This window comes from Saccoglossus kowalevskii, chromosome 8 (assembly GCF_978046115.1).
Source record: "Saccoglossus kowalevskii chromosome 8, keSacKowa6.1, whole genome shotgun sequence".
Taxonomy (NCBI): Eukaryota; Metazoa; Hemichordata; class Enteropneusta; family Harrimaniidae; genus Saccoglossus; species Saccoglossus kowalevskii.
Genome location: NC_140648.1, coordinates 4,807,731 through 4,824,876, shown reverse-complemented (window position 1 = coordinate 4,824,876; position 17,146 = coordinate 4,807,731). Strand labels below are relative to the sequence as shown.

At 41.3% G+C, this 17,146-nt stretch overlaps 2 protein-coding genes across 2 annotated transcripts; both read right to left on the bottom strand.

Annotated features, from left to right (window-relative positions):
- Nucleotides 1-439: 439 nt before the first annotated feature.
- LOC144362687 (chitotriosidase-1-like) lies at nucleotides 440-2,360 on the bottom strand. The gene is made up of 2 exons (XM_078013831.2): nucleotides 2,210-2,360; nucleotides 440-715 (listed from the first exon to the last, which is right to left on the bottom strand). The coding sequence occupies exons 1-2, from the start codon at nucleotides 2,289-2,291 to the stop codon at nucleotides 519-521; spliced, it is 279 nt and encodes a 92-aa protein (XP_077869957.1). The 5' UTR covers nucleotides 2,292-2,360; the 3' UTR covers nucleotides 440-518.
- Nucleotides 2,361-2,691: 331 nt separating this feature from the next.
- On the bottom strand, nucleotides 2,692-16,429 carry LOC144362685 (chitinase-like protein 3). Its single transcript, XM_085502652.1, has 9 exons — nucleotides 16,405-16,429; nucleotides 9,604-9,797; nucleotides 6,851-7,093; nucleotides 5,481-5,605; nucleotides 4,220-4,343; nucleotides 3,831-4,013; nucleotides 3,522-3,641; nucleotides 2,929-3,244; nucleotides 2,692-2,819 (listed from the first exon to the last, which is right to left on the bottom strand). Exons 1-9 carry the CDS (start codon nucleotides 16,427-16,429, stop codon nucleotides 2,692-2,694), a joined length of 1,458 nt encoding a protein of 485 aa, XP_085358778.1.
- Nucleotides 16,430-17,146: the final 717 nt, after the last annotated feature.

Here is a 17,146-nt window from a genome sequence, read left to right as displayed (position 1 = left end):
TCCTGATAATATCTAGCGATGACGTCTTAAAAGGTTATGGAACGCCGATCCTTCTTGTACTTTGCTCTCGCGCTAGCGATTTCGTTTCAATGTAGTACACACACTAATAACTCTTAGTCCCTGTATACAACAAATCGCGACGGGTTGCAATATTTGTGTCATTTTACACAACATATGAAGTTACGGTCCTGTTTTTACCCATTCTTCCAATTGTTAATGCATATTATCATGCTATACATTCCCAAATGCACACTTTTTGTTTGAAATGTTCAAGATGGTTGAGTACATCGTGGCTGTACAAACATTAAAGAATGCAATGTTTTACTATATCATTTGTTTAATAGAGTTACAACCCGTACCCTGGTTTATCGCTTGTTTCAAATTAAGCCATACATGCATAGTAATGTCGATTTTAGTAATAGAGACCATTAGATACATATTAGTTCTAGTAACATTTATTGATATGATTAATAGGTGATTATTCTTTATAATGATAGTATATAGTCATCCGTCATAATTCAGTTACATCCATCGACATTGTATGCCCAGTCACAACAAGTGCACTGTGGATTGAATACAGTGCCCGGACCGCAGTTTCTGTCATAACGGTATCCATTAGCACATTGTATGTATTTATTGCAGTCGTTCGGATTGCGATATAATCCACTCGGTGAAGTTGCACAGTCTGTTTCTCCTGTTTCACCTGTTTCAGGAGCTACAGAAAAAGGAGTACATTGTACAATATCGCATTGTTAATACTAGTAATGTCACGACGTCATCGCTGTTACAATTAATTGTTCGCACTAATGGGTCCATTATTGAACATCATGTTGCCCCACCCACGATTAAATATAATATTTGATATATCGTATAATTAGTATCGTTCTCATTGTGTGTATGAATGGCAATGTGAATACACAGTGTGATTAAAATGAATATAAAGCATGATATTTTAAATGATGAAGATACGGGGATGAGTGACAATGAAACTATTCCGTACACCGGATTTTTCGCCAGTATTGTGCATTAAAGCAGAAGACTGACTGGTACTGACGTCATTGCAACATACAAATGTAGCAACTTGAGAGACTTCCCCATAATCATTAACGGACTCGGTTACACTTTATACTCCTTATAAGACGCACGTGTGTGTGCTTTCGTCAAGTATGTCACTATTGGTCACGTGACCAATTGTTTTGTTCTAGCATGCGTTGATCCTTGTTAGCACCCACGCTCCTTTGTTTGACAAATATTATAATTGTATATTACAATTCTACGGTTGTATTTCAGAGAATGATTCTGTTAATTACCTCTTATCAGATGCACTTGAACTATAGCTCACTGTAAATGCATTAATTGTTCATTGGGTTTTAATTTCGCTGATAAGTAAAATCCGCTAAATTAAATCTACGTGACATGTAAAATAACAATAAAAGTCACTGTTTCCTTGACAAATTCGTGCTAATTGCACAGTGAATACGCTCAAAATAATGAAATTAAATGTCAGTAAAAATAAATGGTTTTACAGTATTTGTAAAAAGTCAGTTATTATCCCTTGAATGGTATGTAATCATTCATGTTTAGAAGTCGCTACACTTTTTCTGTGTTTCCTCAACTTTGAAAAATGAATAAAACGCCGTCAAATTTACTTTGTTAGTACTGCAGTGTTTCTGGAAATCGTTGATTTAGTCATTTTACCAGGTCTGGCAGTTTGTCACATGATGTTTACGTAAACGGTGCTTATAGCGTAACGAAGAACGCATTTGCTCACAGTGAAGGGATGCAGTTGCGTGCCGTAAGTTCGAATCTCGCACATTGCGAGATCATTCAAGATTCACGTGAACATATGACTTTCTGTCCCTCTTTCTAGTAAATTAATTTCATTTATTTCCCTCATTTGATTCAAACGGCACCATGGAATAGCAATTCTGTGTTTTTTACAGTGACGTATTTTAGGAACTCCTATTATTTAAAAAAATGATTACTTTAGAACAATTCAATAGGACACAACGTTAAAAAATGCATTTTTTGACACTTTTTAACCCAGATTTCTAAAAATAATTAATCCCACGTGACTCACGTTACGTATACAACGCGTGTAAAAAAGCATAGTGCACACGAGCTCCGAACTACCGATCGCGGTCAGGCAACGATCTTGATGATTTTCATGTGTGTGGATCTAAATGACTATCAATACAAATCTACTCACGTGACTCTGAGCACCCTAGCACATTGTCTGGCCAGTCACAATATCCAGCAGGGTTGAATACAGTTCCAGGAAGACATGACATGACATATGCTTTACCATTTACGCACGATATAAATAACGAACAGTCACTTGGGTGTGAGTGAAGACCACTCGGCAGTTGAGAACAGTCGACTTCGTTGTCAGAATTTCCTGTAGATTAATTAAATGGGTCGTTTATGATTTGCCATTTTTTGATGAGATAGTTTTGGGAAAAAACAATGGAAAGAGCAAACTACATAACATATAGCGGACAGGGTCACCGGGGGAACGAAAGAGGGAAAAGCAAATAACGCAATCAGATTGGCCGATATTTCTTTCATGTTAATGGCAAAGACAGCCAGGGGGCCGCTGTATTGATACTGTCCATGGTTGATAATAATACGTTGCTTGTAGTAACCATGGCAGTTGTTACTATTGGAGTAACTAAGGTAAGTCGAGTGTTATCACATAGGTAACCAAGGTGAACACAGCATGGAAGTAACTAAAGCTATATGCAAACGATATGCAAATGAACTAAATATAAGACCAATCAGATCCCATCGTGAAACCGAGCACCAATGACTATCCACCACTTAATTATTAAAAAATTCAAACAATTATGCAATATGAATATAAAAATATTTTCACAAATTAATTATCTGTTTATAATTGTTTTATGGCATGGAGTAAATTTGTGTCACCTTGTTCCTTGGTTACGACATATGTTGTGACGTGCTTTGTGGTTGTAGTTGGTTTTCGTGTTGCAGTATGCTCTGCGATCGTAGTTGATTGACGTGTTGTAGTGTACGCTGTTACTGTGTCTTGGTGTGGCAGCTCAGTTTCCTCAGTCGTCGTGACCGGCTTCTCAGTAACTGGACGATCAGTTACTAATTCGTCTTTTATGTGATTTAGCAGGGGATACTTGGCACTGCCCTGGTGGCAATTGGCATTAAAATCATCCAGGTCGATGGCCCATACCATCGTTCCAGCCAACTTTTCTTGTTTGATCCAGTTGAGCTATCAAATTATATACATTATATTACAAATCTTCAAGGGAGAAATACCGCCATTACAGGGAAACAGTCTGAACAAATAGACAAAAAGAAAGCTGGACCAATCCTAAAGCGTCAAATAAATATATTTTGAAACTAACATTATAGTTTCTCGTAAAAATTCATTTCGAAAAGAAATGCCCAATTTTGTTGAAAACTATTACCGCCGCTTTTTAACGGTCTGTGCGTGCCCTCTAGTGACAGAAGATAGTTAATTATTGGGTATTTGTTTTGATACAAACCTTAGCGCTGTAGCTAACCAAGTCGTCATAGCCTATCCATTCGTTTCCATTCACAGCATATGGCACGCTTTGCTCGGTATCCCAATATCGAGTTGCCCCGTCCTCCGCCAATTGGCATATCTAATAGCAAATTAAATAGATTGTGTAGTCTAAACACATTGTTGATCCATAATCAATTTAAATTTGGATTATATAGATGAATTTCACTGCTCGAATAATGACTGTACGCTCTCTAACGTGCGGATTACTTAATATGGTAAAATGGACGGGAAGACTTTAAACAATGTTGTTTTTATCGATTAAGTTTACCTCATAATATGCGAGGAATCCTGCTTCGCCAGTATAAGGACCTGCACTTCCAGCTCCGCTAACCGGTGCTCCCATTCCGGTGTTCGATGAGGATAATTTAAAATGTCTTCCATATGTAGGCATGCCAACGAGTAGCTTTTCTTTCGGACAACCACCATTCAGCCAATTCTTCACTGCCCATTCCTGGACGATAAAGTTGAATTGTAGAATTATGCTATGTGCTAAAGTAAATACAAAAATAATTCTAACTTTCATGGATAATTGACATGGTGTAACCGCTACGTCCAGAGCTCGCTAACATTATTGAGTCTACTCTGCCAATATCACAATGCTATATCACTTTTTATAACAGTATTTAATAATAATAATATCAATCATCTTGGACATACCACATTTAATGTTGCCTCAGTTCCAGTAGCCCCATACTGTGCGTGTAAGGGGCTATTATGTCCTGTCGTCGTATCCCATGCTCCGTGTAAATCGTATGACATCACACCGATCCAGTCCAAAACCCTGCAAAATATGTGAGAGTTCATATCCATCAAGAAGCGTGGTATTATAGACGTCGTTATTGAATATTCGACATCCGTATGACTCCCGATTTAGGTAAATTTAGCCGAAACAGTATTAAGCATTTACATTATTTGTGTTTTTCTTATTTGCGGAACATCTCCACTACAAATCGACATGGTCTCCGATTTACCACCCAGCTCACCTATACATACATGTACAATGATAGCAGTGTAGCTAATATTGATGTATAGACAGATATATATATGTGATTTCAAATATATACTATATGATTTCAAATATATACTATGTGATTTCAAATATTTACTATGTGATTCCAGATATATACTACATGTATGTGATTTTTGATATATACTATGTGATTTTTGATATATACTATGTGATTCCAGATATATACTACATGTATGTGATTTTTGATATATACTATGTGATTTTTGATATATACTATGTGATTACAAATATATACTATGTGATTCCAGATATATACTATGCGATTACAAATATATACTATGTGATTCCAGATATACACTATGTGATAACAAATATATACTATGTGATTTCAGATATATACTATGTGATTTCAAATATATACTATGTGATTCAATATATACTGTGATTTCAGGTATAGATAATATCCTATGTGATTCAATATATACTGTGATTTCAGGTATAGATAATATCCTATGTGATTCCAGATATATACTATGTGATTACAAATATAAACTATGTAATTGCAAATATATACTGTGTGATTTCATATATATATACTATGTGATTACAAATATATACTATGTGATTCCAGATATATACTATGTGATTCCAGATATATACTATGTGATTTCAGATATATGCTACGTGATTTCAAATATATACTAGCACTATGTGATTTCAGATATATACTATGTGATTTCAAATAAATGCTATGTGATCCCAGATATATACTATGTGACTATGTGAAGGTTAAAAGCAAAACAATGTTATGTTTGAAACAAAAGTCGTGAGTATTCAATCCGTAATTGCCCGTTAACTACTCGTATACCTCAGCCCACCCACCCCTTATTTTTAGACCGAACATAATGCTCACAACCACTCAACGATAGTAAATGTGTAGCTACTCACTGGGATATTTCATTGATTTCATAACCACCGGCAACGGTTTCTTCTCCCGCAGCAACGGCAGCGGTCAGCAGGAGCTTTTCCTTACCTGCAGGTATGGTCTCTGATTCAATAGCGTGCCTGAATTCCTGGCAAACACAAAAATTAAATCATTTTATATTAAATCAGAATATATATATATATAAAAAACACACAATTGAATAACAAGGCTTGCAATCTGCCATGCACTACTTTGAATAGAGAGCCCTGATTTAAATTTCTTAAAAAAAGCAAACATTGCCAAAAACATATATATAGGAAGAATCAGTTGTTTATACGAAAGAATTAAATACAAACACATAAATAACAGAAACAAAGAGGGACCAAAAATGAAGCCGGGTCCTGGGCTTGAACCCAAATCTCTCAGTTGAGGATGGTCCCATGTACAACCAATGTAGATTTTAAGCTACTTTTTTACCAATATCTGAAAAAATATAAGCGCTAGACACACAAACTTTGAACTTGGCCAAGTATTTATGTTTAATCAGAATAATTAGTAAAATAAAAACAGTTGAATAAATATTTTTTGACTTATTGCACTAACAAACCAGAATTAACATAACCGACGACAGACGCCGCGGACAAAAACTTCCCCCTCCTCTACCTTACCCTTCTCATTTATGGTTCGGCCAAGATAAAACAAACTGGTGTACATTGTTACTAACTCCAGTATTTAGGTCAGTTTTGGGATGTTCAGTGAAAATATAAAGTATCATTTAAAAACGCAATATGTTAAAGGTGATGAATATGCTGGACTATCATTTATCGTGATCTGAAAACCTTGTTCTTGTAGCATGCATCTGAGTATTTCTTCGATGAAGTAATGACATGCAATAATTCGCATGCTCACTGGTTGTTTTGGTACGATCAATAACAATCATTACACACGAATTAATGTTTTTTTATGTTCATATCTAAGGAATACTGCTGTCCTGCAAACAGGTTTTCTTTATGATAAATCATAATCCGACTTACACTATGGATAGATATGTTTATCTTAATTATGTTTTCGTCCATATATCTCTAAGAAATTGGTACATATACATACTATGTAGGGTCGGATAGTTAGTTGTATATTTAAATAGAAAGGGAGTGATGTAAACATGTAATGATTTTTTGAAGAACATACATCACAATTAGACTTATTTTGGTAAAGTGAATATATATGTGATGTGCCTGGATGGTCAACGTTTCAACGTTAAGACCCACACATTTTAGCAATTCTCCGAGTCGGGAGAAATACTGGTGCGATATTAGTCATGATGATCCTTACTTCAATATTTATTGTAATTTATTAATCTACAACCAACCTGGTTTGCTTTGAGTAAACTTACCTGTAGTAGTAAGGTGAATCTGTGTTTGTCCTCAGGTGGGCTACCTCGTGTTCCAGGGTATTCCCAATCAACATCAAATCCATCAAAATTGTTATTGCGTAAAAAGCTAATGGTGGTTGAAATAAAGTGTTGTCGATTGGTTCGAGTGGACACCATAGCCGAAAATTGTGATGAACCAAAATTCCAACCACCGAGAGCAATCAGAGTACGCAGGTCAGGATTGGTTTGTTTGAGGTCATTTACCTTTTCCCACATGCCCTGAAACAATTAAACATCAATTAATTTTAGCTTCATTTGTGACAAATTTTATTTGTAAATACGTGTGCTAGTTTTAGTATTACAACAGTTTTTTTAGCGTACAAATATGTATGTACATTGTTCATAGACATATGTATTGATGAGCCGACCGGCATACATGTCAACATCGGCAGAGTGATGTACGACGATGAAATTGACAATGTGCCTAATCTTGTCGGAAAATTGAGCTTGATAACAATTTAGGATTCTGATTGAGATTTAGCCAGCTAATGAGATTCTTTTAATTTCAACCAATCAGCTCGTTTATCTTTTTGCCAATCATGTACAACGCCATATTTATTGTAATCATTCATGAACAAGGCCAATATACTTTGAGAATATAAATAGGAGACGAAACGTCTCTTCTTTAGAGTTCGTTCGTTTTGTTCGTTCATAGTTCGTTCAATAAAGTCATCTATTGCAATCCATACGCGGTTTATTCTTCCATTCCTGAACATGAACCTACTCTTCTTAACAAAATCTCCGTCTTTGTGCAATAATTGCCACAAGCTCTTATAAAACATCACTAACATCTACTGCTTTCATTGTTTTAATATCTATGTCGGGTAAAACTGTGTAGAGATATTTTATATAGATGGATACTTGTTTGTGCCCCAGTATTAATTATGTAAAACACGTTTGTTATGCGAATCATAGAAGGGAAAAAAACATTTTTCTTTAAAAGAAGCACTCTCTGTCCATTTTCGAGTGAGTTCTACTGAAAATAGAGAATTTAATTTGTCACAGAATAATGATGCTGAAGACTGTCGGCACTTCGCGTTAATACAATGTTTCTGACTGTGAAACTATTTCCACAGGGGTACCACAAGGGTCAATCCTAGGCCCTCTTCTTTTTTTAGTTTATATTAATGACATTTCTCGATCATCCCCCCTTTTTTCATTCAGACTATTTGCTGATGACACCAGTCTATTTTATTCCGTAAAAGACCGTTCTGTAAACCTTCACACACTTAATATTGAATTAAATAAAGTTGCTACCTGGTGTAAATCAAATAAATTAACTATAAACATTGACAAAACAAATTTCATGATTTTTCAGACAGCTCAAAGAAAAACAACTATTGAGGGCGTATTATCAATTGATGATTTGTCATTAAGAATGGTGTCGTCAGCTGTTTATTTAGGTGTCACGCTTGACTCAACACTTTGTTGGAGACCCCATATCGATAACATTGTTAACAAAATCAGTAAAACAATTGGGATAATCTCATACTTGAGGCATTATTTACCAAAATCCATTATGATATTACTTTACAACTTGTTGATTCTCCCACACATTGCTTATTGTATAGAAATATGGGGACACACTTTTAGCACATATATTGATCCAATTTTTAAATTACAAAAAAAGTTTGTCAGATTAATTTCTTTCTCTCATTTTCGAGCAAGTACCACACCACTTTTCCTGCAACTTGGCATTCTTGATGTGTATAAATTATGTAAGTACAATACATGTTTATTTGCATACGATTTGAAAAATGGCCGCCATGCACACTCTCTGGATCATTACGCCTTATCAATATCACATCCATACCATACACGATCAGTAACCTCTGAGAAACTTGCCACACCACAAATTAATTTAAGTTCAACTAAGAAAAGTCTGACATTTTCTCTTGTAAAACATTGGAATGAGCTTCCAACTTCGTTAAAAATATTAACTTTACGAAACTCGTTCAAAACGGCATTAAAATAATATCTTTTAACTAATGTATAAATACTTGCATTATTGTAGTATATGTATTAGTATTGTCTATTTTTGTTTTCTTCATTATTATTGATTATGAGAGTTTGTAGTCTCTTTACTTACTTAATTATGTATTTATTTATTTATTTTTAACTTAACAATATAATTTTTCTTGTGTATCACTATTCACAACAACGTATATTTTAACAGTTGAGTATGGTTTTGGGGCCAGGGACTAGATTAGTTCTGCTAGAACTACCTCTCTGGTCCCCACCAGGAATAATATATATATTATTATTATTCATTCAGATAAAGTTCCCTGTACAATTGTCTCTTTTTTCTGGTGGAATAAATCTATTCTATTCTATTCTATTCTATTCTATTAGGGAGCAGTCATTTTACCCCATTTTTTTATTGCTGATTATACATTTTCACAATTTAAATATAATTCGGTTAGTTCATCAATTTAAGATTATATGTTTTTTGTTTGTTTTTATTTTACATCTCTTTTGTTTTTATTTAATCTCGGTATTTTCGTCTGGTTCCTGTAACGGAGTTTTTCGTCTATATAACAATAATCTTCTCCAAAAAGATTTAAAAAAAGAGTTTTGATCAAAAAGTGCCTAAAAATTAAATAAACAACGGTGTTGCCATCAAACTAGCCCGAAAACCAAGTAAATACCAGTTTAGGTAACGGATACAAATAAAAGAAAGGAGACATGTTGTATTTCCTTTTTACGCTTCTTACCTTCGACCAGTCAGTGGATTCATCGTTCCACTCATAAGCAATAATCTCATGGTCAGTATTCATATTGGCAAAGGCATACACGATATGGGTACACAGATGGGGGTCGATGTCCTCAGGCTTGAATGAACCAATCCCTGGGCGGTATTGAGCCCAGTTTGAATAATAGCATACTCGCTTAAAATTACCGTTAGCATCTGGAAGAAAATATGTTTTGAAATGTAACGGTTGTAACCAATTGATAAAAACAGGGGTTGGTATAGCGGTATATGTGAGAGGCGTGGTCGGGGTGTATGTGGGAGGCGTGGGTGTATGTGAGAGGCATGGTAGGGTGTATGTGTGAAACGTGGCAAGGTGTACGTGAGAGGCGTGGTAGGGGTGTATGTGTGAAGCATGGTAGGGTGTATGTGAGAAGCGTGGTAGGGTGTATATGAGATGCGTTGTAGGGGTGTATGTGAGAGGCGGGGTAGGGTGTATGTGTGAAGCGTGGCAGGGTGTATGTGAGAGGCGTGGTGGGGGTGTATGTGAGAAGCGGTAGGGTGTATGTGTGAGGCGCGGTAGGGTGTATGTGGGAGGTGCGGTAGGGTGTATGAGAGAGGCGTTGTAGGGGTGTAAGTGAGAAGCGATAGGGTGTATGTGAGAGGCGTGGTAGGGTGTATGTGTGAGGTGCGGTAGGGTGTAAGTGAGAGGCGGGGTATGGTGTATGTGTGAAGCGTGGTAGGGTGTATGTGGGAGGTGCGGTAGGATGTATGAGAGAGGCGTTGTAGGGGTGTAAGTGAGAAGTGATAGGGTGTATGTGAGAGGCGTGGTAGGGTGTATGTGTGAGGTGCGGTAGGGTGTATGTGTGAAGCGTGGTAGGGTATATGTGTGAAACGTGGTAGGGTGTATGTGTGGGGCGATAGGGTGTATGTGAGAGGCGGGGTATGGTGTATGTGAGAAGCGTGGTAGGGTGTATGTGTGAAGCGTGGTAGGGTGTATGTGAGAAGCGTGGTAGGGTGTATGTGAGAGGCGATAGGGTGTATGTGAGAGGCGGGGTAGGGTGTATGTGAGAGGCGTGGTAGGGTGTATGTGAGAGGCGATAGGGTGTATGTGAGAGGCGGGGTAGGGTGTATGTGTGAAGCGTGGTAGGGTGTATGTGAGAGGCGATAGGGTGTATGTGAGAGGCGGGGTAGGGTGTATGTGTGAAGCGTGGTAGGGTGTATGTGGGAGGCGGGGTAGGGTGTATGCGAGAGGCGGGGTAGGGTGTATGTGAGAGGAGTGGTGGGGTGTATGTGAGAAGCGGTAGGGTGTATGTGTGAGGCGCGGTAGGGTGTATGTGGGAGGTGCGGTAGGGTGTATGAGAGAGGCGTTGTAGGGGTGTAAGTGAGAAGCGATAGGGTGTATGTGAGAGGCGTGGTAGGGTGTATGTGTGAGGTGCGGTAGGGTGTATGTGAGAGGCGGGGTATGGTGTATGTGTGAAGCGTGGTAGGGTGTATGTGGGAGGTGCGGTAGGGTGTATGAGAGAGGCATTGTAGGGGTGTAAGTGAGAAGCGATAGGGTATATGGGAGAGGCGTGGTAGGGTGTATGTGTGAGGTGTGGTAGGGTGTATGTGAGAGGCGGGGTATGGTGTATGTGTGAAGCGTGGTAGGGTGTATGTGGGAGGTGCGGTAGGGTGTATGAGAGAGGCGTTGTAGGGGTGTAAGTGAGAAGCGATAGGGTGTATGTGAGAGGCGTGGTAGGGTGTATGTGTGAGGTGCGGTAGGGTGTATGTGTGAAGCGTGGTAGGGTGTATGTGTGAAACGTGGTAGGGTGTATGTGTGGGGCGATAGGGTGTATGTGAGAGGCGGGGTAGGGTGTATGTGAGAAGCGTGGTAGGGTGTATGTGTGAAGCGTGGTAGGGTGTATGTGAGAAGCGTGGTAGGGTGTATGGGAGAGGCGATAGGGTGTATGTGAGAGGCGGGGTAGGGTGTATGTGAGAGGCGTGGTAGGGTGTATGTGAGAGGCGATAGGGTGTATGTGAGAGGCGGGGTAGGGTGTATGTGTAAAGCATGGTAGGGTGTATGTGAGAGGTGATAGGGTGTATGTGAGAGGCGGGGTAGGGTGTATGTGTGAAGCGTGGTAGGGGTGTATGTGTGAAGCGTGGTAGGGTGTATGTGGGAGGCGGGGTAGGGTGTATGCGAGAGGCGGGGTAGGGTGTATGTGAAAGGCGATAGAGTGTATGTGAGAGGCGGGGTAGGGTGTATGTGTGAAGCATGGTAGGGGTGTATGTGTGAGGTGCGGTAGGGTGTATGTGGGAGGCGTGGCAGGGGTGTATGAGAGAGGCGTTGTAGGGGTGTATGTGAGAGGCGATAGGGTGTATGTGAGAGGCGGGGTAGGGTGTATGTGTGAAGCGTGGTAGGGTGTATGTGAGAAGCGTGGCAGGGGTGTATGAGAGAGGCGTTGTAGGGGTGTATGTGAGAGGCGATAGGGTGTATGTGAGAGGCGGGGTAGGGTGTATGTGTGAAGCGTGGTAGGATGTATGTGAGAAGCGTGGCAGGGTGTATGTGGGAGGCATGGCAGGGGTGTATGTGTGAGGCGCGGTAGGGTGTATGTGAGAGGCGGGGTAGGGTGTATGTGTGAAGCGTGGTAGGGGTGTATGTGAGCAGCATGGTAGGGTGTATGTGAGAAGCGTGGTAGGGTGTATGCGAGAGGCGATAGGGTGTATGCGAGAGGCGGGGTAGGGTGTGTGTGAGAGGCGCGGTAGGGTGTATGTGAGAGGCGCGGTAGGGTGTATGTGTGAGGCGCGGTAGAGTGTATGTGGGAGGCGTGGCAGGGGTGTATGAGAGAGGCGTTGTAGGGGTGTAAGTGAGAAGCGATAGGGTGTATGTGAGAGGCGGGGTATGGTGTATGTGTGAAGCGTGGCAGGGTGTATGTGAGAGGCGGTGTATGGTGTATGTGTGAAGCGTGGTAGGGTGTATGTGTGAAGTGTGGTAGGGTGTATGTGTGAAGCGTGGTAGGGTGTATGTGTGAAGCGTGGTAGGGTGTATGTGAGAAGCATGGTAGGGTGTATGTGAGAGGCGATAGGGTGTATGTGAGAGGCGGGGTAGGGTGTATGTGTGAAGCATGGTAGGGTGTATGTGAGAGGCGATAGGGTGTATGTGAGAGGCGGGGTAGGGTGTATGTGTGAAGCGTGGTAGGGGTGTATGTGTGAAGCGTGGTAGGGTGTATGTGGGAGGCGGGGTAGGGTGTATGCGAGAGGCGGGGTAGGGTGTATGTGAGAGGCGATAGAGTGTATGTGAGAGGCGGGGTAGGGTGTATGTGTGAAGCATGGTAGGGGTGTATGTGTGAGGTGCGGTAGGGTGTATGTGGGAGGCGTGGCAGGGGTGTATGAGAGAGGCGTTGTAGGGGTGTATGTGAGAGGCGATAGGGTGTATGTGAGAGGCGGGGTAGGGTGTATGTGTGAAGCGTGGTAGGGTGTATGTGAGAAGCGTGGCAGGGGTGTATGAGAGAGGCGTTGTAGGGGTGTATGTGAGAGGCGATAGGGTGTATGTGAGAGGCGGGGTAGGGTGTATGTGTGAAGCATGGTAGGGTGTATGTGAGAAGCGTGGCAGGGGTGTATGAGAGAGGCATTGTAGGGGTGTATGTGAGAGGCGATAGGGTGTATGTGAGAGGCGGGGTAGGGTGTATGTGTGAAGCGTGGTAGGATGTATGTGAGAAGCGTGGCAGGGTGTATGTGGGAGGCATGGCAGGGGTGTATGTGTGAGGCGCGGTAGGGTGTATGTGAGAGGCAGGGTAGGGTGTATGTGTGAAGCGTGGTAGGGGTGTATGTGAGCGGCATGGTAGGGTGTATGTGAGAAGCGTGGTAGGGTGTATGCGAGAGGCGATAGGGTGTATGCGAGAGGCGGGGTAGGGTGTGTGTGAGAGGCGCAGTAGGGTGTATGTGAGAGGCGCGGTAGGGTGTATGTGTGAGGCGCGGTAGAGTGTATGTGGGAGGCGTGGCAGGGGTGTATGAGAGAGGCGTTGTAGGGGTGTAAGTGAGAAGCGATAGGGTGTATGTGAGAGGCGGGGTATGGTGTATGTGTGAAGCGTGGCAGGGTGTATGTGAGAGGCGGTGTATGGTGTATGTGTGAAGCGTGGTAGGGTGTATGTGTGAGGTGCGGTAGGGTGTATGTGTGAAGCGTGGTAGGGTGTATGTGTGAAGCGTGGTAGGGTGTATGTGAGAAGCGTGGTAGGGTGTATGTGAGAGGCGATAGGGTGTATGTGAGAGGCGGGGTAGGGTGTATGTGTGAAGCATGGTAGGGTGTATGTGAGAGGCGATAGGGTGTATGTGAGAGGCGGGGTAGGGTGTATGTGTGAAGCGTGGTAGGGGTGTATGTGTGAAGCGTGGTAGGGTGTATGTGGGAGGCGGGGTAGGGTGTATGCGAGAGGCGGGGTAGGGTGTATGTGAGAGGCGATAGAGTGTATGTGAGAGGTGGGGTAGGGTGTATGTGTGAAGCATGGTAGGGGTGTATGTGTGAGGTGCGGTAGGGTGTATGTGGGAGGCGTGGCAGGGGTGTATGAGAGAGGCGTTGTAGGGGTGTATGTGAGAGGCGATAGGGTGTATGTGAGAGGCGGGGTAGGGTGTATGTGTGAAGCGTGGTAGGGTGTATGTGAGAAGCGTGGCAGGGGTGTATGAGAGAGGCGTTGTAGGGGTGTATGTGAGAGGCGATAGGGTGTATGTGAGAGGCGGGGTAGGGTGTATGTGTGAAGCGTGGTAGGATGTATGTGAGAAGCGTGGCAGGGTGTATGTGGGAGGCATGGCAGGGGTGTATGTGTGAGGCGCGGTAGGGTGTATGTGAGAGGCGGGGTAGGGTGTATGTGTGAAGCGTGGTAGGGGTGTATGTGAGCGGCATGGTAGGGTGTATGTGAGAAGCGTGGTAGGGTGTATGCGAGAGGCGATAGGGTGTATGCGAGAGGCGGGGTAGGGTGTGTGTGAGAGGCGCGCTAGGGTGTATGTGAGAGGCGCGGTAGGGTGTATGTGTGAGGCGCGGTAGAGTGTATGTGGGAGGCGTGGCAGGGGTGTATGAGAGAGGCGTTGTAGGGGTGTAAGTGAGAAGCGATAGGGTGTATGTGAGAGGCGGAGTATGGTGTATGTGTGAAGCGTGGCAGGGTGTATGTGAGAGGCGGTGTATGGTGTATGTGTGAAGCGTGGTAGGGTGTATGTGTGAGGTGCGGTAGGGTGTATGTGTGAAGCGTGGTAGGGTGTATGTGTGAAGCGTGGTAGGGTGTATGTGAGAAGCGTGGTAGGGTGTATGCGAGAGGCGGGGTAGGGATGTATGTGAGAGGCGATAGGGTGTATGTGGGAGGCGATAGGGTGTATGTGTGAAGCGCGGTAGGGTGTATGTGAGAAGCATGGTAGGGTGTATGCGAGAGGCGGGGTAGGGGTGTAAGTGAGAAGCGATAGGGTGTGAGAGGCGGGGTAGGGTGTATGTGTGAAGCGTGGTAGGGTGTATGTGTGAAGCGTGGTAGGGTGTATGTGAGAAGCGTGGTAGGGTGTATGTGAGAGGTGCGGTAGGGTGTCTGAGAGAGGCATGACAGGGGTGTTTGTGATAGGAATGGTAGGATGTATGTGAGAGGTATGATAGGGGTGTGTATGAGAGGCGTGGTGGGGTATCGGAACGGATCGGATTTGCATTTCCACTTTACTTTTCGATTTGTAATTCCAATGAACAATTGCGTTTCCTCTTTATTTTATGGTTTGCAAGTCCGGTTTGTTTTTTTGCATTTTAACTTTGCTGTTTGATTTACAATTCCACTTTAATTTGTTGCGAGTCAACCCTAACCTTCGACACATGACGCATTCCATACCTACGTGCAAGGCGGTAATAGCATGACGCGACGAAAACTTGATTGTCGTGCCGATATCAAGCTGTTCGTATTTTGTAAAAGTCATTCAGCTTTAATACAGGTTATTATTTTTATAAAGATAAAAATAAAAATAGTGATTGCAATATTTGTGACTCGTGATAACCCAATAACTTCACCTTCCTGCATAACGATTGGCACACGCCAAGATGTTCCCGTTGAGCAGAAAATACCGCTTGTATATCCATGTCTATGTCATGTTTCATTATGTTCCAGTTTTTAAAAAAATAATAATAATCGTGTTTTTTTATTTTAAACGTGATGAAAAAAATTATAACACAAAAACATTTGATTACAAAATAATTGTAATCAAAAACCTATTCCTTGTGAGTTACTGCTGTACTGAAACACCGCGCCCAATCTCTGAGAACGCGTTGTGTGTCAACTGACGATACTTTGGATTTCTCGCAATACCGTTTACTGTATAACAACCAGTAACCTGCAATATTTTACCTCCGTTTTGAGGCTATCGTAACTTTACTAAATTCGGGTAGCTTCATGTTCGGTACGACAAGCTCTCGGCTGCAAAGAACCCATCATGCTATGGGATGAGGTTATGTGTCAAAGGTCATGGAAGAAAAGGCACGACAAATAAAAGTGGAACCGCAAATCAAAAAGTGAGGTCAAATTGCAAATCAAAACGTTAAACAAAAACGCAACTGTAAACTGGAAATGAAAATCGAAAAGCAGAGTGGAAATGAAAATCAGTTTTTAAAAGCAAACTGTAATTATAAATAAAAAAATGGAAATAAAATTATGTATTCAACTGTAAAAGTGGAAATCTAATTGAATATTAGAAAATGTAAATTTATTTTCAAAGAAAAGTGAAATTTTAATTATGAAAATTAAAACATGGCTAAAATGACAATACAGAAAACGGGTGTATGATGTATGTCTTGCTACGTTGAATACAATCTATTCGTATTACCATTCTTACTAACCTTGTTGATGGCTAGTGACAACCATGGTGAAAAATAGTAAATATGTCAGCCAAATCATCTACAGAAAAACAAATTAAATACCACCTGTCATTGAAAGACTTCTAGAAACATACGTGGCGGTTATTAATCTCACAGCGTTCATTTTGACCAATAATAAAAGCATTATACAAATAAGATGACCCACCTTTACGGTTGTTGAGTTATAAGAATGAAAACACATGCAAATGAAAGGTGTGATATTGTGACTGTCACCTGATAACAAAATCACCAAGTTGACATCCTTAGCAGCATTGGCACAACAATAGAATACATTTTGGTGGTATGATGTGGAGATAGATCCCACAGTATGCAATGTATAGAACTCAACCTCACAACATGAAATCTATAGAAATCTTACATTTTTTGGTCGAGCAGCGTAAATATCCCCAAGGCGTGCGTATACGAACAATGGCACACGTCTTAGCGTATTAACACACTCCAGCGAATATAACTGAGAATTCGAATCTGAATTTTAAATGTCTTGGTCGCAACTAAATTATAATGCGTCTTTTAGTTAAGCATGCGTTTTTCATGGCATCTTCTTCTCCAGTTTACAGTACGGATTTAGTTCAATGCCTCCCCTCCCACATATTACTAGTATCCTGACCACGCCATCGATAAATTCCAAAACATTAGTCAAGTGATTGTTTATTTAATTCCGTGTCATTTAACGTGGAATTTAGGGATGGTAAAATAAAGAAGG

Coding starts and splice junctions, on each gene's coding strand:
- LOC144362685 (XM_085502652.1), bottom strand. CDS start 16,429: ATGGTTGTCACTAGCCATCAACAAG. Junction 4,014..4,219: donor CTGAGGCAACATTAAATGTG/GTATGTCCAAGA, acceptor TTTATCGTCCAG/GAATGGGCAGTGAAGAATTG. Junction 3,642..3,830: donor GATTCCTCGCATATTATGAG/GTAAACTTAATC, acceptor ATTTGCTATTAG/ATATGCCAATTGGCGGAGGA.
- LOC144362687 (XM_078013831.2), bottom strand. CDS start 2,291: ATGTCATGTCTTCCTGGAACTGTATTCAACCCTGCTGGATATTGTGAC. Junction 716..2,209: donor GCTAGGGTGCTCAGAGTCAC/GTGAGTAGATTT, acceptor CTTTTTCTGTAG/CTCCTGAAACAGGTGAAACA.